This window comes from Thalassophryne amazonica, chromosome 4, assembly GCF_902500255.1.
Source record: "Thalassophryne amazonica chromosome 4, fThaAma1.1, whole genome shotgun sequence".
NCBI lineage: Eukaryota > Metazoa > Chordata > Actinopteri > Batrachoidiformes > Batrachoididae > Thalassophryne > Thalassophryne amazonica.
The window spans coordinates 132,729,406-132,755,478 of NC_047106.1; the positions used below are offsets into that span (position 1 = coordinate 132,729,406).

At 43.7% G+C, this 26,073-nt stretch overlaps 1 protein-coding gene across 1 annotated transcript in view; it reads left to right on the top strand.

The window, feature by feature from the left end:
* ryr1b (ryanodine receptor 1b (skeletal)) overlaps positions 1–26,073 on the top strand; it is a 468,306-nt gene that overhangs the window by 375,598 nt on the left and 66,635 nt on the right. The window contains 3 exon segments of the mRNA XM_034168593.1: positions 7,487–7,567; positions 21,304–21,392; positions 25,485–25,613. Of these exon segments, the coding sequence (XP_034024484.1) occupies positions 7,487–7,567; positions 21,304–21,392; positions 25,485–25,613 (299 nt within the window).

A 26,073-nucleotide genomic window follows, 5' to 3' on the forward strand; every position in this document is an offset into this window, starting at 1 on the left:
ACAAATCCATGACCTAGAAAATAGGAAATTATTAGACCCTTCTGAAATCTCAGTTTCTCTAATCAAAGATGTAAATAAATGACCAAATTTATTGAGACAAACACTTCTCCAGGACAGGTGTGATTTCCTTGTATTTCCTTGTTTTGAGTTTGAACATTTCAGAAATTCGTTAATTTTGGGCAACAATTCAGAAATTTACCTCTGCTCAGCCACCTAACGTGTGTGCAGCAGATGTGTGTGTTCTGGTGTGTCTCCTCCAGCTGTGCACAGAATAAATGCGTCCTCAGACTCCTGACCAAACAGAACATGCAATCTTGTTCGTCACATTCACCCAATCCGTAGTTATGGACCGTTGTGCTGCTAGCCGACTTTTCAATTTCTAGACTTTTCGTTAGTGCACAGGGGATTTAGCCGGGAATTAGCATCGTAGCTGTTGTGAATTGTCTAGGGCTGCAGTTATCGATTATTTTAATAATCGAGTATTCTATTGATTATTCTGGAGATTAATCGAGTAATTGCATAAAAAGTACTTTTGCATTTTTAAACAACATCAATAGTCCAGGGCTCTCCCTAAGCAATGGCACAATATCGCTGCGCCAAAATCTTAGTAAATCAGAAGAGACCTGCACATCCAAGATGTGTAAAAAAGGCATGCTGGATCAAAAAAAGAGGCAAATATCAAAGCAAAAATCCCCACTACCTGAGTGCTCCTATGCAAAAAGCTTTATTTGGACACAAATAGCAAAATAGCTGCGCCAATATCTTAAAATTTTACTGAAATGCCGATGGGATGTGGTTTCTGTTTTGTTTTTCCCCCAACTTGTAAAATTTAACCTATTTTTAAGGTTGGTGGATGGGGTCCCTGCATTTTTAATCTCTCTTTCTCTGCAATTTAGCAGATGCATTTCAGCTGGAGGTTGAACATACAAGCCTCCCAGTCGGTTTATTTTATTGTTATTTTATTTAAGTTACAGTGTTCCCCTCATACAACAAAACTAATTTATCAAAACTGCTGTATAGTAATACATTATTATACAACATGAATGCATCAGCACACAATAAATACACACTCAATCTCATTTGATTCAAAATTATATCGCATGTTCCTAATTTGATAAGTAGAGTATTTTCACTTATGAAGACTCAAAAATACTATAGAAAAAGCTTTACTGAAAATACAGGCCCCAAAGTAGAAACTTAATGCATACGCTTTAATATCTAATTTAATATCATCACGAAATGAAAACAGATTAAGCCTAGGTTTGAGTCGCACATCTGCCTTCTGGTACATTTTAACTGAAATCACATCCTTCTTTATGGTATAAAGCTGCTGTAATATTAATAATAAAAAAAAGTTAAACTAGTTAAGTCCATCAGCATTCTTCTGCAAGACTTAAAGCCACGGTCACACGTCACTAACGAAGGACAAGGAAGCCAAACAAAACAAGAAATCTGGACTTTCGTTGACTTTCGTAAACATTGTTTAACCTTCGTTCAGCTTCGTCTTTGCAGTTTGTGCTTCGTCAGAACTTTTAAACTGTTGAAAAATTTGAATGAATGCTGCTGACAACCTCAATTTGTCCGGATTTTGTTTTGCTTTCATTTTTGGCGGTTTCTTATTGTTTGCTTAGTTTTTGTAACGTTAGCATTTCAGTTGACTGTTGTCCAACTTCTTCAACCTCCCCCATCCGATGTATTGAAGGAAGGTTGATGAACGCAATGATATCTGAACAAATCAGTGACCAAAGCTTTGATGAGCTGAACGAAACCTCCTTGTATCACTAATGAATCATTCATTTTTGGGACGAAAAAGCAACATTTTAATACAGAAACAATAGCTTTAAGAATGTTTTATCAACTACCTTAGTATTTGCGCACGTTTCAGCCATTTGTGGCTGGCCTGCGTGTGAGTACGAGAACTCAGAATGTGAAGACAAAATCTCGACCCTGCAAGTACTATGCAAACGAGGACAAGGCTGGTTGTGTTCAGTTTTATACCCACTTTCGGTCACGTCATCGTAAACGTTTCGTTTTGAGTTTGTTTAAAGTGTCGAGATCGACATTCCCTTGATTTTTCTTTTTTTAGTTTCGGTTTTGTTTTGCTCCTTTTTTGCTCTTGATCTGCAGGCTTTTGGGTGATGGAAAAGGTGCAGGTTCTTTCATCCACCTTTTCTCGACCATTTGTGACTTTTTGACCTTTTATCCTTCGTCCAGCTATCGCCGTGCACTGTGTAACTGGGCCCTAACATTCTCATGCTATTTTTTTCTTTTTCCAGTAGAATTTAAATGCAGTTGTTACTTATTGTACATTGAATCACATTTATTCCAGGCCACCACAGGGGGTTGCAAAAGGATCCACATGTTGTCCTGGTTTTTCGATCACAGGCTCTCTAGCTGATTAATGTGAATGGGCCTCAGGCAGCCTTGAACCTCAGATCATTTGGGTGGGACACAATCACACTTATTGTTTACACCAATGTGCTGTCTCACAATAGGAACTACACTCAAAATCTACTGAATTGTATATTTTATCTCCATATTAACATTTTTCCTGTATTTGTACATGATATGTTAATATGAGGAATTCTGAAAATTATGTCTATTTTGAATTGGGTAGGCTGTATATTTATCAATAGAAAAAAACTGATTAGTTAATTATATTTTCAGCCTAATTAACAGCACATAACATGACTGGTGGTGCAAGCAGTTAGTGTGCTTGCGTTCCAACAAGATTATCCCCTGTTCAAGGCTGCCCATACTCCATTCTCCTATTATTAATTTTTTTTAAAGCTTACAATGGTTTTATACTGTAATAGAATTTTCAGAATTATTATTATTTTACAGTGCACTGGCTTTTGTTGAAATGCATTTCTACTTTTCAATCTGTATCCTCAATATAGTGTTTCTGAATTATTAATTTTTGGTTGTCTTTCTACTTATCAGTTTAGGCAAGTTCTCCTACTTAGAAAGATGAGAGAGGTCTGTAATTTTCATCATAGGTACACTTCAACTATGAGAGACAAAATGAGAAAAAAAAATTCCAGGAAATCACATTGTAGGATTTATTTGTAAATTATGGTGGAAAATAAGTATTTGGTCACCCACAATCAAGCAAGATTTCTGGCTCTCACAGCCCTCTAAATTCTTCTTTAAGAAGCTCTTCTGTCCTCCACCTGTTACCTGTATTAACGGCATCTGTTGGAACTCGTTATCTATATAAAATCAGAATCAGAATCAGAAGAAGTTTATTGCCATTGTCAGTGAACAGGATTCACAGACTAGGAATTTGCGTCGGTACAATGGTGCAACATTAAGAAGAGATAAAATGCTAAGATAAAATATAACATATGTGTCAAAATAAGATAAAATCTAAGATAAAAAAAAAAGAAATATGAAATATGAAAGGCTGTGTGCAACAGAAAAACAGAGAAACAGAAAAAAACAGTGCAGTGGGAGGAGTGCAATTAAAAACCAAAGTACACTGTCTAAAGTGACCCGTGATAAGATGATAAAGTGACAGAGTTAAACTTAAGGTGACTGAGTTATGAGGAGTTCATGAGTCTAACAGCAGAGGGGAAGAAACTGTTCTTATGGCGGGAGGATCTGGTCCGGATGGACCGTAGCCTCCTGCCCGAGGGGAGTGGTTTGAACAGACCGTGTGCAGGGTGAAAAGGGTCAGCTGTGATCCGACCTGCTCGGCCCAGAGTCCTGGAGACGTGTAGGTCGTGGAGAGATGGAAGGCTACAGCCTTCACCTTCTACAGCAGAGGCCACAATGCGCTGCAGTCTGTGTCTGTCCCTGGCTGTGGCCCCGGCGTGCCACACCGTGATGGAGGAGCAGAGGATGGACTCGATGATGGCCGTGTAGAACTGCACCATCAGCTGGACACCTATCCACACCCTCAAACAGTCAGACTCCAAACTCAACCATGGCCAAGACCAAAGAGCTGTCGAAGGACACCAGGAAGACAATTGTAGATGTGCACCAGGCTGGGAAGAGTGAATCTACAATAGTCAAGCAGGTTGGTGTGAATAAATCAACTGTGGGAGCAATTGTAAAAAAATGGAAGACATACAAGACCATTGATAATCTCCCTCGATGTGGGGCTCCACGCAAGATGTCATCCCGTGGGGTCAAAATGATCATGAGAACGGTGAACAAAACTCCCAGAACTACACAAACGAACCTGATGAATGACCTGCAGATGGCTGGGACCAAAGTAACAAAGGCTACACACTACGCAGAGAGGGACTCAAATCCTGCAGTGCCAGGCGTGTCCCCCTGCTTAAACCAGTACGTATCCAGGCCCGTCTGAGGTTTGCCAGAGAGCATACGGATGATCCAGAAGAGGACTGGGAGAATATCATGTGGTCAGATGAAACCAAAATGGAACTTTTTAGTAAAAACTCAACTAGTCATGTTTGGGGGAAGATGAATGCTGAGTTGCACCTATCTACTGTGAAGCATGGGGATGGAAACATCATGCTTTGGGCCTGTTTTTCTGCAAAGGGGACAGGGCGGCTGATCCGTGTTAAGGGAAGAATGAACGTGGCCATGTATCATGAGGTTTTAAGTCAAAACCTCCTTCCTTCAGTAACAGCACTGAAGATGCAACGTGGCTGGGTCTTCCACCATCACAATGATCCCAAACACACTGCTCGGGCAACGAAGGGGTGGCTCCATAAAAAGCATTTTAAGGTCCTGGAGTGGCCTGGCCAGTCTCCAGACCTCAACCCCATAGAAAATTTGTGGAGGGAGTTGAAAGGCCGTCTTGCCCAGCAACAGCCCCAAAACATCACTGCTCTAGAGGAGATCTGCATGGAGGAATGGGCCAAAATACCAGCTACAGTGTGTGCAAACCTGCTGAAGACTTACAGGAAACGTTTTACCTCTGTCTTTGCAACAAAGATTATGTTACAAAGTATTGAGTTGAACTTTTTTATTGACCAAATACTTATTTTCCACCATTATTTACAAATAAATTCTTAAAAAAATCCTACAGTGTGATTTCCTGGAATTTTTTTTTTCTCATTTTGTCTCTCATTGTTGAAGTGTACCTATGATGAAAATTACAGACCTCTCTCATCTTTCTAAGTAGGAGAACTTGCACAATCAGGGACTGACTAAATACTTTCTTACCCCATTGTAGTTGCATTTGTTTATTATGGTCAATGCCTTGTAAGGTCTGTGGGCTTCAGTAGATCTGTCCTGCATGAAAGTGTGCGGAGATCTTTTTATTTTTGTGTGCCTATATGTCTTACTGTCAGCTGCTGTCACAAATGTCTTGTCTATTCTGTGCCTGTTGTCCTACACTGTTTTTTTCTATCCCTGTTGTTCTGGTGTTCTGACTGTATCATCTGCGTAACCCAGAATCCATTTCTTTGTGACCTTAGGCAATTTATTAAGACAAAATATCTATATTTGATAAGCAAAGCACAAAAGAGGCAGAATTCGGAAGAAAATCCGCGCACTAAACACAAAATGGGGAATCACGAACCATCCACCTGCTGTTGTGAGGAATGCATGGTTGCAAAGGCGTGCACGACACATCGGCAATGGTTTTGTGCACTCGCGTGCACACAGTGTGAGCAGCTGGAACGTGTTGCACCACATCGCGCCGCTGATGTGAAGGAAAATAAAATAAAAACCAGCTGTATATTTAGTGAAAATCACTGGGTTGATATCAGTACTAAATAAAAGGGGACGCAATACAGATCCCTGCAGTTAAATAACCCTAGTTAAACAAAAAAAAAAAATGCCACTCGCGGGATTCAAACCTGCAATTTACAAAAGCTTTGATTAACAGATGGAAATTTTACCACTGCACTACAGTCACTGTCAGTGATTGTCAACTGCCTAAAATCAACAAGGAGATTAACATATTTTTTAAAAAAAGAGAAAAAAGTGCCATAACAAATGACAAAACGACATTTGTTATGGCATATTTTTGGTGATATGTGACTGAAAGTGGCGTATTTATGGGACTGTTGCTTCTCATATTGTCATAGTGATGCGGCTCGCATGTTCTGCCGTGTCGGGCCGGACACACGTCGGGCCGGCTCACAGCCTTCCAAGGTGTGCTGTGTGTGGCCGCTGCAGCCCGCAGCAAAGGCAAAAGATGTGTTATGTATTTCCATGTGACATGATGCTATATTGTGATTAAAAAGTGTTCCTTTAATTTTTGTTTGAATATACGTATGTGACACAGGTGCTGTCTCACCAGTGTTTCCTCTATGTAAGATGCACAGTTATTACAGTGGCTTGCAAATGCATTCAGCCTCTTGGTATTTCAAGCATTTTAATTTGTTTATGGCATTTCAAATACAAAAAGTAAATCAGGCTTCTCAATATAAAATTTCTAAATCATCTTCCTTAGACTCAAACTGAAAGTAAATCTCTACAACTTGATCTAAATTAATTAAAAATCTAAATGCCAAGATGATGGTTGTATAAGTAATCAGCCCCTTTGGTATACAGTGGTCCCTCGTTTATCGCAGGAGTTACGTTCTAAAAATAGCCCGCGATAGGTGAATTCCGCGAAGTAGCAGCGTTATTTTTTTTACAATTATTATAGATGTTTTAAGGCTGTAAAACCCCTCACTACACACATTTTCTCACTTTTCTCTCCTGTGTAAACACTCTCAAAGTTCAAACCTTAGTAGAAAAATAAGTCCAGTATTATATAGAATGAAACCAAAGATCAAAACCTGTTTTCAGGCCCAAACATTTGTTTGAGAAATAAAAATAGAACGTTTTCCTATAAATAATTATGATGGCTTTTAGAACTAACAAATTTAATTTTAACGATCAACCTACGAGGTTGGACACATAAGAAATTATTAATAGTAACTGACCAGTATTCCTCTGATCGCGCCTTCATCGTGGCGCCGCGCCGCAGCGTGTTTTTCCACCTCGGGGCAGGTGTCTTTTTCCGAGTGATATGGGTAGTTGTTGGCGCTCTTTTTTCACCTCTCCAACGTGCCAAATGCTAGCGAATGTGAGCATTTGCCCACTCAAGTAGGTTACGAGGACGAGCTGGAGTCAGGTCGAGACCCCGATGAGGATGACGAGCATGCAGATGAGCTTCCCTGAGACGGTTTCTGACAGTTTGTGCAGAAATTCTTTGGTTATGCAAACCGATTGTTTCAGCAGCTGTCCGAGTGGCTGGTCTCAGACGATCTTGAGATTTTGGGCTTAGATACTCCAGGTACATAGTGAAAATAGACCCAATACATTAGTTTAAGACTGCAAAAGGAAGAGAGGGATTAATGTAGAAGGACAATAAAGAATTAAATTTTTAAAAAAGTTAAACAGGCTTGTATTTTCCTTTAACATGCCTAATCCCTGGTTTCAAATGTTGTTTAACTCTATGTTTTCTAATACAATAACAGCTTTAACAGATCTCACCATGACATATTACCTTGTATTAGTGTTGCTGAAACCTTTTGAAGGGATTAATTTGTGTGTCCTTTGTCCCTGTGAACAGATGAGAAAGTGATGGCAGATGATGAATTCACATGCGACCTCTTCCGCTTCCTGCAGCTCCTGTGTGAGGGACACAATAACGGTGAGCTGATGAAGAAGACACTTCTCTCTGTCTCTGGAACAGCCAGATGGTTGATTGGACTTTGCACACCCAACAAACATTCTGCATGACCTTACAATTTTGTCCAACCACTGCAACTTTTCTGCCATACTGTGCTTCAGTTACACTGTACTTAAACTCACATCTGTGAAGAGACACAGATGTGTGACATAATCCTCTCACAATTACCAACAAAAAGTACTTCTAAATAGAGGCGTGACATATAAACAGTCCTGCAATATCGATTTTGTGTCAAGAAGACTTTATCACAGCATGACTGAATCATCTGGAAGATGTGATTGAGGCACATTTGACGAAGATATAAGTAAGGATTAAACAACGAGAAGCCGTGCATTATACGGTTTGAATGCACGAGTCTTGCGTCGTGGTGTTTTTGGCTCCGCGTTGTGCATTCAAACTGTATAATGCACAGCTTCGAGTTGTTTAATCCACTTATACCATGGTCCCACACAGTGAGCTAACACACAAATTTTTGTTTAAGTTAACAGAACTTGATAAAAATACATAAGTATTTGGGACTATTTTATGCCAGTCTCAAGATGTTTTCATCCTTGGCAATCGTTCTCTTCTTCTTTCCCGTCTTCAGTCTTGTCCAGTTCGTCCATTGTTAAATCTGCTTTTGCCGTTCTTCTCATTTGCTCTCCTCCTCTTCCCATTCCTCAAATGTTTTATTTTGGCCAAAAATATTAAAATTCACTTGGAAATCCATGTTTTATCGTGTTTCTGTCATTCACCTGTCAAAACACAGCTGATTTGCACCAACTGATTTGCGCGTTGCTATGAGGAGTGATATTACAGTGATTTAACTTGCCGAAGTACGTGTGCGTATACACGGAAATAATGCACGCCAGTTAGACATGGAATTCTCATTGACCATGGTATAATGTAATGGGGTTTTCAATGTTTTCAATATAAATGGCCACACAATCTGCATTCTGGATCAGATCCAGATCAGACTTTGTATAGGATACCATCCTACATGATAAATATTTGATCTTTTTTGATAGCATTATGAATTGTTGAAAATTTGTTCAATGTTAAAGGATGGAGTTTTTACCAATTTTCCAACATTTTTCCTGACTTTGACCTTTGACCTATAACCCTGAAAATTGAATCAGTTCTTGTCTATCAGGATATGAATCCTCTGTAAAGAATTCATAATGATATATGAAAAGTTGTGAGCTCCAGGATGTTCACAAACAAACAAACAGGAGCAAAAACAGAAACAAACAAAAAGGGGTGAAAACATAACCTCCGCCTAATTTCATTGGCAGAGGTAATTACAAACTGATAGAGGCATGCTGTCTGTTTGTGTGACAACCTGTGTGTGTGTGTGTGTGTGTGTGTCTGTGTGTGTGTGTGTGTGTGTGTGTGTGTGTGTGTGTGTGTGTGTGTGTGTGTGTGTGTGTGTGTGTGTGTGTGTGTGTGTGTGTGTGTGTGTGTGTGTGTGAGCAAAGACATGCAGATAATTATTTTTAAGTAAAGTCATATTTTAAGTAAAGTAAGTAACTCACTGGAACAAGTTTCCTTCCATTTTTAATACATTAGTAAGTCCCTTCTGCATTTTCCTTGGTTTTTCACTCTGGGTTGCTGCAACAGATCCGAGCTCGATCTGCATGTTGATTTGACATAAGTTTTTTTATTGCAACTAAATTTTGCAATTTTTACTTGTTCCCACAATTTCACTACAAAAACAAACAAAAACTTAAATGCACTGCAGTTTTTTCACAAAATCCTGGATGAACTGGGAAACTCTTGTATTCTGTAAAAAATAGCAGCTGAAAACAGAGTCTGAGCATCATTTTCCATTATAGTTATTTGAAATCAGATTTGATGTGGGAGATACAGCCGATAGTGAGTCTATGTGGCTGATTATGCTTTAAGATGCTGAACATTTGAAAATAAGTGTTGCTATGATAATATGAGCAAATATCACACAAATCCTGACACAGAAAGTAGTTGTTTGCTGCAACATTAATGTTTAAAATATAATTTATAGCACCTTTTAAGAGAGTGATTGTGGCTCCCCATACAACATGTGCTTTTTAATCAGTGGTGTCAAAAGTACACACATTTGTTACTTAAGTAGAAGTATAGATACTGCAGTTTAAAAACACTCTGGTAAAAGTTGAAGTATCAACTTGACCTCTTTACTAAAGTAAAAGTGAAAACGTATGTGCTCCAAAACCTACTTAAAGTATAAAAGTATAAAGTAACCTTTAAAAAAAAAAAAAAAAAAGGTAGATGCCACTATATGAAGCTTAATTTAAAAACTGATTCATTCTACATGTGGCCCAAGACCCAAAACCCAAAATTACCCCCCAACACCACCTGCACGAAAATGTTTCAATTCTAGAAGCTGTGAAATGCAATCTGGGACTATTCCAGACGATAAACTGGAGTGAGTGCAGCATCCATTTAGTGACGAAAAAAACAACAACTTTCCTTATGCAAATTCATTCCAGTAGTATTCTGCTCTTACAAGGATGCAGCAGTTTTCTAGTTTGGCAGATAGTTCTGGAGGAAATCACTGAAGAAATTAACACATTGACAATATGGTTTGACCGAAACAAACTGTCATTAAACTTAAATAAAGCAGGGATGAAATGGAGGTGTAAGAGTCACTAGGTGTTCACAGGAAACAATTATTTATTTCTGTATTTATTTATGTATGTTCATTGTTAGTTGCTTTTATATTTTATTTTCTGTTGTGTTTCTATTCAGGTTCTTTTTGTCTCTTTCTCTGAAATTGTATATAACAATCATTAGATTATTAACATATAAACAAAAATAAATTTAAGAAATATTACAATTTGAAAACAAATGCACCCGAACGTGAAGACAGCTGGAACTGCTTCATGCTAACTTTTAACATTGAAAATGCCATAGACATGCTAACGCGTTAGCGTCGCTCCCGTTTTTAAGTTATAAAATACATCTGTCAACTGTTTCAGAAGACCATAACAGGTCGGTTTAACATAGAAAAGGTAAATAATACTCACAGAAGTATGCTCTTTAGGGTTTTAGCGGGGGAAAATTAAGCGAAAGAAAGAAAGAATAAATGAAACAATAGGTCGAAGCATTGCTTCAATCTGCGAACCACTGCTTCGATTGGTTCAAAATCCATTCCTTTATCTTCATTGATCCATGTTTCTGATATAGCAATTATGTTAAATATTTTTTAAATTGACTTAAATATTCTTTAATGTTGTTAAAGTTTGCATATAGACTTCTGCTGTTGAAATGGATTATTGATAGTTTGTTATCCGTTTTAATGATCCGATTAAACTGTTCATCTGTATAATAGCAACAACTGTCATTGATATTTGAGAAGAAATTATTGTCCGGGTCTATATCGTGCTCCAAGTCCAGTACATTGTGGTCTGTGTATTTAAATGTTCTCAGTTCTACTTTTCCATGATCAGCAATCCTTTGAGTTATATCCTTCTTGTCTCCAGATGTAGATGATGTAGTAGATGAATAGGTTCCTCTGGTCTGTGTCATGGTGTTGTGATGTGTTTGTGTCATACCTTATTGGTCGTATTTGTCCAGTTCCTTGATGTTCCTGATTACCATAACCTTCGCTTGTTCTGGTGTTCCGTTCAGTTTGATGAATGTTTTGCAGTTGGATGTCCATGTCTGTTGAATTTTTCCCTGCTTTTTTAAGAGACGAGCTTTCCTGGGGATGTCTGCGTTTCTTTTGGTCAGATGTTCATTGATGAATACGTTTGTTCCTTTGAGTTTCCGTCCGTTTTAACAATGCCATTTTATGTTTTCTGTTGACAAACCTCATTATAACTGCTCACTTGTCTCCATCCTCTCTCCTGGGCAGGGGGTGGCACGCTTCAATGTTATTACAGTCCATTTGAATACCTTTAGATTGCAGGAAGTCAGCCACCTGTTGTTCCACTGAGCTGGCCTCCTGCTCACTGGCCTCCCCTCCGCTGTCTTCTGACACCGCCCGTGTGTAGGATCGAGGTTTAATATGAATTCCTGTAATAATAACATCGTTCATCCTTGTGTACTGTTCCAACTCCGCAACACGGTTCTCCAGGTGCACCAGACACCGGTCTTTCTCAGCATTCTGGATCCGGAGAGCCTTCACTTCTTCCACCAGCTCCATAATGGATTTCTGCTGCATTTTAACAACAGAGATTTCCTCAGACAAAAAGTCCAGGGACTTCTTGATATCATCTCCCTCCTCCGCCGTCAGTGCCTTCTTCGGACCCATGGTCAGATAAAGCCACGCTGGCACCTCGGTAAAGCCGCGCTGGTGGAACTGCGGTGGGGCCTCGGGCTTCAGGTGGAGCCGCGCCGGTGGATGTGCGCTGGCACCTCGGGCCTCGGTGAAGCCACGCCGGTGGAACCGCACTGACGCCTCGGGCTTCAGGTGGAGCCACGCCGGTGGTACTGCGCTGATGACTCGGGCTTCAGGTGGAGCCGCGCCGGTGGATGTGTGCTGACACCTCAGCAGCGCACATCCACCGGCGCTGAAGCCAAGAGTAACGAGGCTGTTTGTTTTAAAAATGTAAGGAATAGAAAGTACAGATACTTGTGTGAAAATGTAATGAGTAGAAGTCAGAAGTAGGCAGAAAAATAAGTAAAGGAGTAAAGTATAGATACCTAAAAAGTGTACTTAAGTACAGTAACGAAGTATTTGTACTTCGTTACTTGACACCTCTGTTTTTAATATGTACCATTTAGTACGTAAGAAAGTGTTTGCTGTGTTAATATTGCTGAGTTTCACTTGGAGATGCTTTTGTCAAGTATTTGACAATTCATATAAAATGTTTGTGCAACTTAGATTTGGTTAAACAGAGTCCGAGCAGCATTTGGGATTCTGCTGCAAGAAACAACACAAAAATAAAATTGCATCTGATCTTGCAAACAACAAATCCAAAAACTCCATCCGTCCATCCATTTTCTTCTACTTTATCCGGAGTCGGGTCGCGGGGGCAGCAGCTCAAGCAAAGCCGCCCAGACCTCCCGATCTACACACACCTCCCCCAGCTCCTCCGGGGGAACCCCAAGGCATTCCCAAGCCAGCTGAGAGATGTAGTCCCTCCAGTGTGTCCTGGGTCTTCCCCGGGGCCTCCTCCCAATGGGACGTGCCCGGAACACCTCTCCAGCGAGGCGTTTAGGGAGCATCCAGAAAAGATGCCCGAGCCACCTCAACTGACTCCTTTCGACGTGGAGGAGCAGCGGCTCGACTCCGAGCTCCTCCCGAGTGACCGAGCTCCTCACCTTATCTCTAAAGGAGCGCCCAGCCACCCTGCGGCAGAAACTGATCTTGGCCGCTTGTACTCACGATCTCGTTCGTTCGGTCATGAGCCAAATCTCATGACCATAGGTGAGGATTGGAACGTAGATCGATCGGTAAATCAAGAGCTTTGCCCCCCTACTCAGCTGTCTCTTCACCACGACGGTCCGATACAGCGACCGCATCACTGCAGATGCTGCACCGATCCATCTATCGATCTCACGCTCCATTTGTTCCTCACTCGTGAACAAGACCCCGAGATACTTAAACTCCTCCACTTGAGGCAAGGACACTCCACCGACCTGAAGAGGGCAAAGCACCTTTTTCCGGTCGAGACCCATGGCCTCGGATTTGGAGGTGCTGATTTTCATCCTGGATGCTTCACATTCGGCTGCAAACCACCCCAGTGCACGCTGAAGGTCCTGATTTGACGAAGCCAACAGAACCACATCGTCCGCAAACAGCAGAGACGAGATTCTGTGGTTCCCAAACCAGACCCCCTCTACACCCTGGCTGCGCCTAGAAATTCTGTCCATAAAAATAATGAACAGAACCGGTGACAAAGGGCAGCCCTGGCGGAGGTCAACGTGCACTGGAAACAGGTTTGACTTACTACCAGCAATGCGAATCAAGCTCCTGCTGCGGTTGTACAGGGACCGGATAGCCCTTAGCAAAGAACCCCAAACCCCGTACTCCCAGAGCACTCCCCACAGGGTGCCTCAAGGTACACAGTCGAACGCCTTCTCCAGATCCACAAAACACATGTTTCCATGATGCACTGTTTCTTTCTCTTTTTGCTCTGTATGCACCACTCTGCATTTAATCATTAGTGATCGATCTCTGCTCCCCTCCACAGCATGTCTTTTTCCTGGTTCTCTCCCTCAGCCCCAACCAGTCCCAGCAGAAGACTGCCCCTCCCTGAGCCTGGTTCTCCTGGAGGTTTCTTCCTGTTAAAAGGGAGTTTTTCCTTCCCACTGTAGCCAAGTGCTTGCTCGTTTTGACTGTTGGGGTTTTACATAATTATTGTATGGCCTTGCCTTACAATATAAAGCGCCTTGGGGCAACTGTTTGTTGTGATTTGGCACTATATAAAAAAATTGATTGATTGATTGATTGATTGATTGACTGGTTGGGCGAACTCCCATGAACCCTCGAGCACCCGATGGAGCGTGTGGAGCTGGTCCAGTGTGCCGCGACCAGGAGGAAAACCACACTGCTCCTCCTGAATCCGAGGTTTGACCATCGGTCGAATTCTCCTCTCCAGTACTCTGGAATAGACCTTACCAGGGAGGCTGAGGAGTGTGATCCCCCTATAGTTGGAACACACCCTCCGGTCCCCCTTCTTAAACAGAGGGACCACCACCCCAGTCTGCCAATCTAGCGGCACTGTCCCCGATCGCCATGCGATGTTGCAGAGGCGTGTCAGCCAAGACAGTCCCACAACATCCAGAGACTTAAGGTACTCAGGACGGATTTCATCCACCCCAGGAGCCTTGCCACCAAGGAGCATTCTAACCACCTCGGTGACTTCGGCCTGGGTAATGGATGAGTCCGCCTCTGAGTCCCCAGTCTCTGCTTCCTCTTCGGAAGACGTGACGATGGGATTGAGGAGATCCTTGAAGTACTCCTTCCACCGCCCAACAAGCTCCCCAACCGCACCATAAACAGTGCCGGTGGAGAGCTGCTTCCGTCTCGTGAGGTGTCGGATGGTTTGCCAGAATCTCTTCGAGGCCGACTGATAGTCCTCCTCCATGGCCTCCCCAAACTCCTCCCAGACCTGAGTTTTTGCCTCTGCAACCGCACAGGCTGCGGCACACTTGGCCTGCCGGTACCTGTCAGCTGCCTCTGGGGTCCCACCTACCAACAAAGATAAGTAGGACTCCTTCTTCAGCTTGACGGCATCCCTTACCTCTGGTGTCCACCACCGGGTTCGGGGATTGCCGCCACGACAGGCACCAAAGACCTTGTGACCACAGCTACGAGTGGCCGCATCGACAATGGAGGGGAAGAACATGTTCCACTTGGACTCCATGTCTCCAACCTCCCCCGGGATCTGGGAGAAGCTCTCCCGGAGGTGGGAGTTGAAGACCTCGCTGACAGAGGGTTACGCCAGTCGTTCCCAGCAGACCCTCACGATACGTTTGGGCCTGCCAGGTCTGACCGGCTTCCTCCCGTCCCAGCGGATCCAACTCACCACCAGGTGGTGATCGGTTGACAGCTCATCCCCTCTCTTCACTCGAGTGTCCGAGACACGTGGCCGAAGGTCAGATGATACAACTACAAAGTTGATCATCAACCTCCGGCTCAGGGTGTCCTGGTACCACGTGCACTTATGGAGACCCTTGTGCTCGAATATGGTGTTCATGATGGACAAACTGTGACTAGCACAGAAGTCTAACAACTGAACACCACTCGGGTTCAGATCGGTGAGGCCGTGCTTCCCGATCACCCCCCTCCAGGTCTCACTGTCGCCGCCTACGTGGGCATTGAAATCCCCCAGGAGAACAATGGAGTCCCCAGTCGGAGCACTATCTAGTACCCCTCCCAGGGACTCCAGGAAGGTCGGGTACTCTGCACTGCTGCTCGGCCCGTAGGCCAAGACAATGGTGAGAGACCTGTCCCCGACCCGAAGGCGTAGGGACGCGACCCTCTCATTCACCGGAGTGAACTCCAACACATGGCGACTGAGCTGGGGAGCAATAAGCAATGCGACCCCAGCTCTCCACCTCTCCCCGTGTGCAACACCAGAAAAATGAAGTGTCCAGCCTCTCTCCAGGAGTTGGGTACCAGAGCCCAAGCTGTGCATGGAGGTGAGCCTGACTATCTCTAGTCGGTATCTCTCAATCTCCCGCACAAGCTCAGGCTCCTTCCCCCCCAGCGAGGTGACATTCCACATCCCAACAGCCACGGGCTGTGAGCATGGACCGGGCCGCTGGGCTACCCACACTCGACCTCCACCCAATCCTCTCTACACCCGACCCCCATGGCCCCTCTGCAGGTGGTGAACCCATAGGAGGGCGGGCCCATGTCGCTGTTTTGGGCTGAGCCCGGCCAGGCCCCATGGGCTAAGGCCCAACCACCAGGTGCTCGCGCGAGAGCCCCAACCCCAGGCCCGGCTGGTTGGCTGGCTGCAAATCCAAAAACTAAAGAGTTAAAATACAGGAGGTTGAGTTTGATGTGTTGGAGGGAGTTTCAGATGCTGAAGTCTCACTCACATCCCGCCACATGTGTCCAGATACCTCGCGTCCTGCATTTGTGTCCAGCCTGCTTCACCAGCCAACTCTGATAGATCGATCTGGCCAATTATGGACACAGCAGACGCAGACGCTTTCCAGTGGGTGGTACACCACCACAGCCAGCAGCTAGCTCAACAGGAGGACCAGCTTGCCACCCTGAACACTGGTATTAGCGCACTAGCAAAGCGACAAGACACCTTCATGGCCTCCGTGAGTTCTCTGATGGAGCAACTACTGTCAACCGTGAAACATCAGGCTATGACCGACACGGTTCCTGTTGCCTCACCATGTCTGGGACCGTCAGCAGCCCCGCCAGCTTCCGTACCCGTCTCTGACGTCTGTAATCAACTACTGTAATCAATGACCTGAGCGGTTCTCCGGAGAGTCAGGGGATGTGAAGCCCTTTATTACACAGTGTGAGTTACATTTCGAATTGATGTCACCAATGTTTCCATCTGAAAGGGCGAAGATAGCATTTGTGATCACTCACCTGACCAGCAGGGCAGCAGCGTGGGCTATGGCTGAGTGGAGCCGCAATTCGCCATCTTGCTCCTCCCTCGCAGCCTTCACCAACTCACTGCAGCAGGTATTCCAACACACCTCTCCGGGGTGCGAGGTGGCGCGCTTGTTGATGAAGCTACAGCAAGGCAATCGCTGGGTGGCCGACTACGCCATGAGCCTATGCAAGTTGGAAGACCACGTCTTTCCAATGAAGAAAGAGAGCGACGCCGTGTGGAGAGATTCTGTTATTACTGTGGTCAATCAGGTCATGTTCTCTTACTTTGTCCTGTAAGGGGTGTCCCCGTGTGGCCGAGATCAGTAGTGCGGGTGAGTCAGAGCTCAATTGCTCCTTCCTCACAAGATGCTCTTATTGCAGAATTTAAGTCTGACCATGTTATCCTGTCCAACCCCGTGTTTATTGATTCCGGAGCTGATTCTAATCTTATGTTGTCATCTCTTGCCAGGTCTCTCAGCCTTAAATTGCACTGGCTTTCACGGCCTTTGGTAGTGCATGCCGTGGATGGCCCAGAGCTGGGCCAAATTGAATTTCGCACGCAATCTGTTAGTATGACCATCCCTGAAAATCATACTGAACAAATTAGCTTCCACATATTTTATAAAATGACTCACTCGGTTATACTGGGGCATCCCTGGCTTCAACGCCATAAGCCACGTCTTGATTGGTCTCGGGGAAAAATTGAGTCATGGGGACCTGCATGTAATGATTCCTGTCTGACAATGTCCGTTGTACCTTCAAGGGTAATAAGGTCAGATCTCGAGGGGTCCCATCTTGCTATCATGATCTCGCTGAAGTCTTTAGCAAAACTAAGGCTAAGGCACTTCCACCCCACCGCGAGTATGACTGTGCTATTGACCTTCTTCTGGGAACTACACCACCCCAGGGAAAGTTGTTCTCACTGTCTGCACCAGAGCGTCTAGCTATGAACACCTATATTCAGGAGTCACTTGCGGCCGGGTTGATACGTCCTTCGTCTTCACCCGCAGGGGCAGGATTCTTCTTTGAAGAGAAGAAAGATAAGACCCTCCACCCTTGTATTGATTATCGAGGACTTAATGACATCACAATCAAAAATCGGTACCCTTTACCACTTATTTCCTTTGCTTTCAAATTGCTAGAAGGAGCCAATGTTTTTACAAAGTTAGATTTACGGAACGCATATCACCTGGTATGCATCCGCCCGGGGGGCGAATGGAAGACCGCCTTTAATACACCCACAGGCTACTACGAGTACCTCGTAATGCTGTTTGGTCTTACTAATGCCCCTGCTGTGTTCCAAAGTCTCGTAAATGACGTATTGCGCGAGTACCTTAACAAATGACTAACGAGCAGATCTGATATGATGCAGGTGTTAGTTTTGGGGATGAAAATTTACAGGGTGATTCCATAATTTTTTCCTCAGAATTGAGTGATTCCATATTTTTTTCCTCTGCTTGGTCTAAAAAAGTAACCGTTACTGACTGCCACAATCTTTTTTTCTTGATTTCTTATAGTGTTTCTTAAAGCCAGAAAGTTGCCATTTGAAATGACTTTAGTTTTGTGTCATGTCTGTGATCTGCTTTTTTTCTACAAAATTAAACTACTGAATGAACATCCTCCGAGGCCGGTGATTCCATAATTTTTGCCAGGGGTTGCATGTTTTTGTTAAAGCAGAGATTTTGGTGGCCGCACATGTTAACTGATGTCCAAGAATATGTTAAGGCTTGCTCTGTTTGTGCTATGCATAAATCCTCCACTCGCCCTCCTGTGGGTGCTCTGTTACATCTGCCCATTCCTGTCCGACCATGGACACATATCTCTGTTGACTTTGTGACTGGGTTGCCGGTTTCAAGAGGCAACTCGGTAATTATGACTGTTGTGGATCGTCTGTCCAAAATGGTGCATTTTGTACCTTTGCCTAGGCTCCCCTCAGCCAAGGAAAGGGCTGAGGCTCTGTTAACTCATGTCTTTAGGCTTCACGGGTTGCCGCAGGATATTGTCTCTGATTGGGGTCCTCAGTTTGTTTCACAATTTTGGAGGGAGTTCTGCCGTCTTCTCTGGGTCACATCCAGCCTCACATCCAGTTACCATCCCCAAGCTAATGGTCAAACAGAACGCCTCAACCAGGAACTTGAAAAGGGTCTATGAATCCTAGCCTCCCAATGTCCTGCCTCTTGGTCCTCTCAGTTACCATGGATAAAACTAGCCCACAACAGCCTACCTACGTTTGCCTCTGGTTTTTCGCCTTTTCATGTGGTTTTTGGTCATCAGCCATCCTTGTTTAATTCCACAGATCTACGTTCACCAGTACCTGCAGCTCTGGGACTCATCTTACGTTGCCGACAAACCTCGGAGCGGGCTCGGAGAGCCTTGTTGCATTCTTCACAAGCATACAAGGCCGCAGCGGATCGCAAACGATCGATCGCACCCTCCTACGCCCTGGGACAGGTTTGGCTTTCCACGCGCCACCTGCCACTGCGTGGAGTGCCTCGGAAACTAGCTCCAAGGTTCGTTGGCCCATTCCCGATATCCAAGATCATTAACCCTGTCTCTGTCCGTCTCCGCCTTCCAAGGTCCATGAGGGTTCACCCTACTTTCCATGTCAGCCACCTGAAGCCTATGTGGTCCAGCCCTTTGTGGCTGCCGACCGATCCCCCGCCTCCCGCTCACTTCGTGGATGGGGGGCCCGCCTTCACGGTGCGGTGCCTTCTGGGTTCCCGGCGGCGGGGTCGTGGTTTCCAGTATTTGGTGGATTGGGCGGGTTATGGCCCCGAGGAGCGATCCTGGATTCCCTCCCGGTTTGTGTTGGACCCCGCCCTTATTCGTGTGTTTCGTGCTTCTCACCCTTCTGCTCCTGGACTGTCGGGGGTCGGCCCTTGGGGGGGTACTGTCAGGTTCCTGATTTTTTGGGTTGTGTTTGTATTCTCTGTCTCTTGTTCTGTCTCTGTTCTATCCTTCTGCTTGGGTTTTCTCTGTCTTGTTGTTTCTTGTCTTTCTCCTGGTTCTTGGTGGCGGGTTTCTCCCTCTGTCTGGCCACACCCTGATTGTGGGAGTTTCTCCACACACCTGTTCTGAGTTTGCAGTTAATCACCCAGGTGCTTTATAAGCCTCACAGTTTGTCTCTGTCCTTCACCAGATCGATGTGCCTTGTGCCTCTTTCCAGCTCAGTTCCTTGTGTTTTTGCCTTAATTGCTTCATCGTGTTTTTGATTACCTGCCTGTGTACCTCGACCACGCCTAAGCCTGATGATTTTGTTACTGTTGCTTCTTTTGGACTGCTTATCTGTGTACCGACCTCTGCTACCGAACCAAGTAAATGCTTTTACTCCACTGAGCTGTGTACTTGCGTCCTGCATTTGTGTCCAGCCTGCTTCACCAGCCAACTCTGATACAGCCAATATCACTTTATGCCACTCCTCTGCATCTAGCATCTGCCTATTGACACCCAACACCCTCAGACGTTGTGTTTGTATGCTGACTGCCATTGCCATTTTTTTCACAGCTTTATTCAGTATTGCAACAATAAAATTAGCTTGCTTGGATGTTGTGTATCCTTTTAACACGAGCGTCGAGGCTGCACCACTGTCCAAGGTGCTGAAAGAGTGAAAACACCTAGTGTGGATGTGTGGTACATTATAGCATTGTACACCATGGAGGACACATCTGTTCACATCTCCTCTCTTTTTTTAAATTAAGACCCGTGCATCAGTTTATTCGGCAGAGGGGGCATCTAGTGCGTACTATGGTATATAATCCTGGCAGCACCCTCTTCTTCCCTTCCCCAATGCTACATGCTACATGATCTTCACAATATATATTAGCTTATCCAGGTGTCTGTTCATACTTGATTGGCTGAACACCTGAATGAACTAATCAGTTTGTGGCAGAGCGGGGAGCGATGGAAAATGAGTCCATCAGGTGGTACTTGAGGACTGGTTTAAGAAGCACAGTCCTAAAGTTATATTACAGATGTGCTACGGTGCCCACAGTTGTGGTACAGTTTGGCTTGTGTACTGGCTTATTTTGCATTGCTTGTGTTTTTGACTCCTCCCACTCACTCCCCTTGGGATGCAAACTCATAACCTCCGGTATGGTAGGCCGGACGTTCTGACCAGTTGGCTAAAAATCTGGGCTCTGGCCTGAGTGGCCAGAGAATCCTTAGCTGTCAGGGACATGAGACCTATTAACTACCACATGCACAGCAACTCCTGCTGGCCTCCGTCACACTTACAAGTTTATACACATATCACATTGCACAAATCTGGTGCATTACATCATGAAAATGCATTCTAGATCACATTTGTGGGCAGCAGTGAGCTTCTCACGCCAGTTTCTTATGGTTATAGACTGTGACTTTCCAGGATACATATCCATGAAAATGAAAATCACTTAGAACACTTATAGTGTAACACCACAAAATGTTGACTTTCACTGGTTTATGAAATGACATCAAAGGTGATCTGAGCAGGGATAATGATTGGAAAATGTATTTCTGGTACAATAAGAAGATCATAGGTAGATTAGACACTATTGTATAGTTGCCGCTGAGTTCTGCTTTTATTTCTCTCTGCAGTTGTCATTTGTCCCAGTAAAGCAGGAGCTGAATTTTACTTGAAGGCAGAAGTTGAGAGGTTGTGTTGTCTTACTTGGAAGATACTTCATGGTTTTTCTTCAATCTTGTTTCCATTTTGCCTTTTTTTTAGATTTTCAGAACTACCTGAGAACTCAGACAGGCAGCACAACAACCATCAACGTCATCATCTGTACTGTGGATTACCTGCTTCGACTACAGGTCACTGACATAGTTATCTAATGTTTATATGAATTATAATTATATTTATTTATTATAATTATCATCATGTTATTTTTAAAAAGTAATATCACAAAGCTCTATGCAAATTTAATTTTTAGTTACACCTGTATCAGCACCTGTCAGTGATGAACTGTGCTTTGTAGTTCCTCTAACAGCACCCAAAGGTGATGACCAAGTTGACTGATGTGTACACTGAATATCATTCAGTGAGATGAGATGAGATGAGATTTATTGTCATTGTCATTACACAAGTGCAACAACAATGAAATTACATTTACACTCCAATTACCTCAGGATACAGCAATTAATACACAATTATTACTTGTTTGCCATAATAATGGCACACATCAAAATTAAAACAACACATATACATTTGACATTGTTTATGTGCACTAAACTTGAAGCAGTCCATCATCCGAATTGAGGTAAAGTGGGTGAAGGCCGCAGCAGGTGGGGGGCCACGCCACCCAGCCTGTGGGAGTCCCAAGCTGAAAAGGTGACAGTGAGGTGACAACTTTAATCACTGGAGGCCAGCAAAGACATTTTCACATGGTGTGGGCTTTTGTACTGGCAAGATTCCAGGCAACACATAAATAACTATGTTGGCAGCTAAAATAAGCAAGAATAGTTCAACAGTTTTTCCTTTACAGTAGATTCATAAGAAAGCGCAAGGATAAATATATTTTTCCTCTCTTTTATGGATAAGACGCGGATTGAGGAGCGGTCCAGTATCTGACTGAACCCAGCATGAAATAATCAGAAGCAGTTCCAAAAAGAAAACACATTTATTTTTCTCCCTTTGTGCTATACATGAAATACTAAATAATTATAGTTCTGGTGAGGTGAAAAGGCGGCGCGCTCTCTCAGCGTCTCAACAGTCGGAGTCCGAACGTTCAGGACTCAAGAGTTCTGCCAACACCCCCCCCAGGTGACTTTCCCAGACTGTACTCTGCGAAGGAGGAACAGAGATGAGATTATTCAACACTTATTACTATGAAATATTGTTTAGAGGCAAACTTATCAGCTACACGTTTAGGTCTGGTTTCAAAACTTAGTTCAAAGAGGCTGCTGCTCACAGCTAGTGGAGGATCATTAATTCGCACGCCACTGCCGTGAGGAGCACACCAAACAATTTCCACCAATAATTACTTATAGCTGCGTATAAACGCCAATTTACATTCACGGATAAACTTTTCAGAATATTCACCTCTGCCGTGTGCTGACAACGTTTGTCTCTCACCCTCGTCCTCCTTCACAGGCGCGATGTCAGACTCTGAAACGGCCCTCAGCGTCCCCACACGGTCGTCACAAGGTCGTATTCTCCGGCAATCTTATCCAACTCACTGCTGGTTTAAATGTAGTTCTTCATCACTACATTGGTACCAGCTGGAAGTCCTCAGATCTGCACGTGAACATCACAGATGTCGTGGATTGTCCTGATAGAGAGCCGCACGAGAATGCAACAGGTGCAGCCAATCATCGTAACAGAGGAGAGAGACTCTTCTGCAGCACATTTTCCTCAGAGAACAGCCCCAAATCACCTGGGAAGGAAAATAAACACAAAACAACCCAACCTTGTCCAGCCAAACCCCCCCCCAACACACAACACTCTCTGTATGAACTTGCACAGAGATCTTTGGGCTCATGCACCCAGTTTGTGTCTGAATGAAAGCTTTGGGTCAAGATAAAAACTAACTACTGTCATTACCAGCAGCATAGTTGTCATCATTACCATGACAACTGCGGTCCTGTTTGGTAAGAATTGCATAAACTGTTTGGGGATGCACTAGGGTAAAAAGGCAGGGTAGCCAGTTCCTTTCTTCAGTGACTTAGTCACCAGACTGGAATCTGTTAACACCCCCTGCTGCTTGAGGAGGATGGGGAAATCAGCTGGTGTTGCAGACCAGACGGTCCCCCCTAAAAATCTGCCTTCACTGCGCCTGCGTCAATAGCCGCAGTTCATGGATTATCACCTCGTTTGTGCTTAAAACTGCACTCCAGTCATCATCTGTCTCAGTGACAGATATGTGAACTCAACAAAAATATAAACGCAACACTTTTGGTTTTGCTCCCATTTTGTATGAGATGAGCTCAAAGGTCTAAAACTTTTTCCACATACACAATATCACCATTTCCCTCAAATATTGTTCACAAACCAGTCTAAATCTGTGATAGTGAGCACTTCTCCTTTGCTGAGATAATCCATCCCACCTCACAAGTGTGCCATACCAAGATGCTGATTAGACACCATGATTAGTGCACAGGTGTGCCTTAGACTGCCCACAATAAAAGGCCACTCTGAAAGGTGCAGTTTTGTTTTATTGGGGGGGATACCAGTCAGTATCTGGTGTGACCACCATTTGCCTCATGTAGTGCAACACATCTCCTTTGCATCATCCGTGAAGCGAACACCTCTCCAACGTGCCAAACGCCAGCAAATGTGAGCATTTGCCCACTCAAGTCGGATACAACGACGAACTGGAGTCAGGTCGAGACCCCGATGAGGAAAACGAGCATGCAGATGAGCTTCCCTGAGACAGTTTCTGACAGTTTGTGCAGAAATTCTTTGGTTATGCAAACCAATTGTTTCAGCAGCTGTCCGAGTGGCTGGTCTCAGACGATCTTGGAGGTGAACATGCTGGATGTGGAGGTCCTGGGCTGGTGTGGTTACACGTGGTCTGCGGTTGTGAGGCTGGTTGGATGTACTGCCAAATTCTCTGAAACACCTTTGGAGACGGCTTATGGTAGAGACATGAACATTCAATATACAAGCAACAGCTCTGGTTGACATTCCTGCTGTCAGCATGTCAATTGCACGCTCCCTCAAATCTTGCGACATCTGTGGCATTGTGCTGTGTGATAAAACTGCACCTTTCAGAGTGGCCTTTTATTGTGGGCAGTCTAAGGCACACCTGTGCACTAATCATGGTGTCTAATCAGCATCTTGGTATGGCACACCTGTGAGGTGGGATGGATTATCTCAGCAAAGGCGAAGTGCTCACTATCACAGATTTAGACTAGTTTGTGAACAATATTTGAGGGAAATGGTGATATTGTGTATGTGGAAAAAGTTTTAGATCTTTGAGTTCATCTCATACAAAATGGGAGCAAAACCAAAAGTGTTGCGTTTATATTTTTGTTGAGTATAAATTCAGCATTATTTCATCATAAAAGACGGAGGAAGTGATCAGAGCACCACAGCTACGCGGGCTGCTAGTTGATGCGTTCACTGTGCGTGGGTCATTTCATAGCTTCACCAAGTTTCACCTCGTTTCTGCTTAAAACAGCCTTGTTTCTGATTAAAACTTACTTTAGAATGATTTAAGAGATTTACCTTGTCATCTGATGGCTAATAATCTCATTAATCTATTTGATTGCTTTGGGTGAAGAGACTCTGTCTTAGACAAGCAGCTCAGCTCTGAAATGACCCATGCGCAATGGAGGCACGGCAGAACAATTACTGACAACCATCTGCACACAAGTCACATATGACCTGCCTTTCCTTTTTTCTTCTTTCTGTACTGTATCACAACAAAAGTAAAGATATATTCAGGGTACAATCTGTTACTCTTAAGTAAGACCACAACCCAGTCATTTTTACGCTTGTTTTCAAGAATCCACTGTATGCATAATATTTGGCCTTTGTTGGTATATTGATTTTGTAATATGTTTCAAAAATGTTGTATTGTTAGTATTTGAGGATAGGATTTTTTCTCAGTTTAGTTAGTACTCAGATGTACTGTTTTGCCCAAAATATCTCTCTCTTTAAGGTGAGGAAGTTAACTATACAGTATACTATATACAGTGTGCAGAAGGATTTATTATATCCACTAATTATGCTTCTTGTATATTACAGACTGACAACCTAAATTAGACTTTGACAGCATGTACCAACAAACAAAGAAAAAAAGACTTGATATATCCTTTCATAGTCAATTAATGAATTGAATTGTTGGTTTGAGCGGATAATCTTTGGTATGGAATAGTATATTTTTGTCTGGGGTGTAATCAAATGTAAGACTGCATGCAAAATTAATTAATTCCTTTCTTCCTCATCCATCGTCTGTGCAGGAGTCCATTAGTGATTTCTACTGGTACTACTCAGGAAAAGATATCATAGATGAGCCCGGTAAGAGAAATTTCTCCAAAGCGATGACTGTGGCCAAACAGGTCTTCAACAGCTTGACTGAGTACATCCAGGTAAAAAAAGAGCTACTCTTAATTTCCACGCACGTGTTTAATTGTGATCCACATTGTACCCAACCTCCTCACCGTGGCTGGTCAAATGAATGAATTTTGAGTAATCCTGCCAACAAAACCATAAATAGACACAACCACTGTACTTGTTTGATGTATCCACACAGCTAGTCTGCTTTGTGTACACCTGATTCTGTCAGATCTCAGAAGTAAAGCAGAGTAACTGATTCGTGATGGCTAAATAAGGCCTTGTGAAGCAATTTGGCTTTTTTTTCTGAGCCCACTCAACTATTCAAACTAAATAAATAAAAGGGTGGGGTGTACAGCAAAACATCTAGACACTGCCATCTAGTGGGCTCAGAATAAAACACCAAGTGCTTCATGGGGCCTCACATGGTCATCACTACTCCTGATTAGTACTTGCTTGGAAGACTGCTTGGGAAGACCAGGAAGGTGTGCGTGT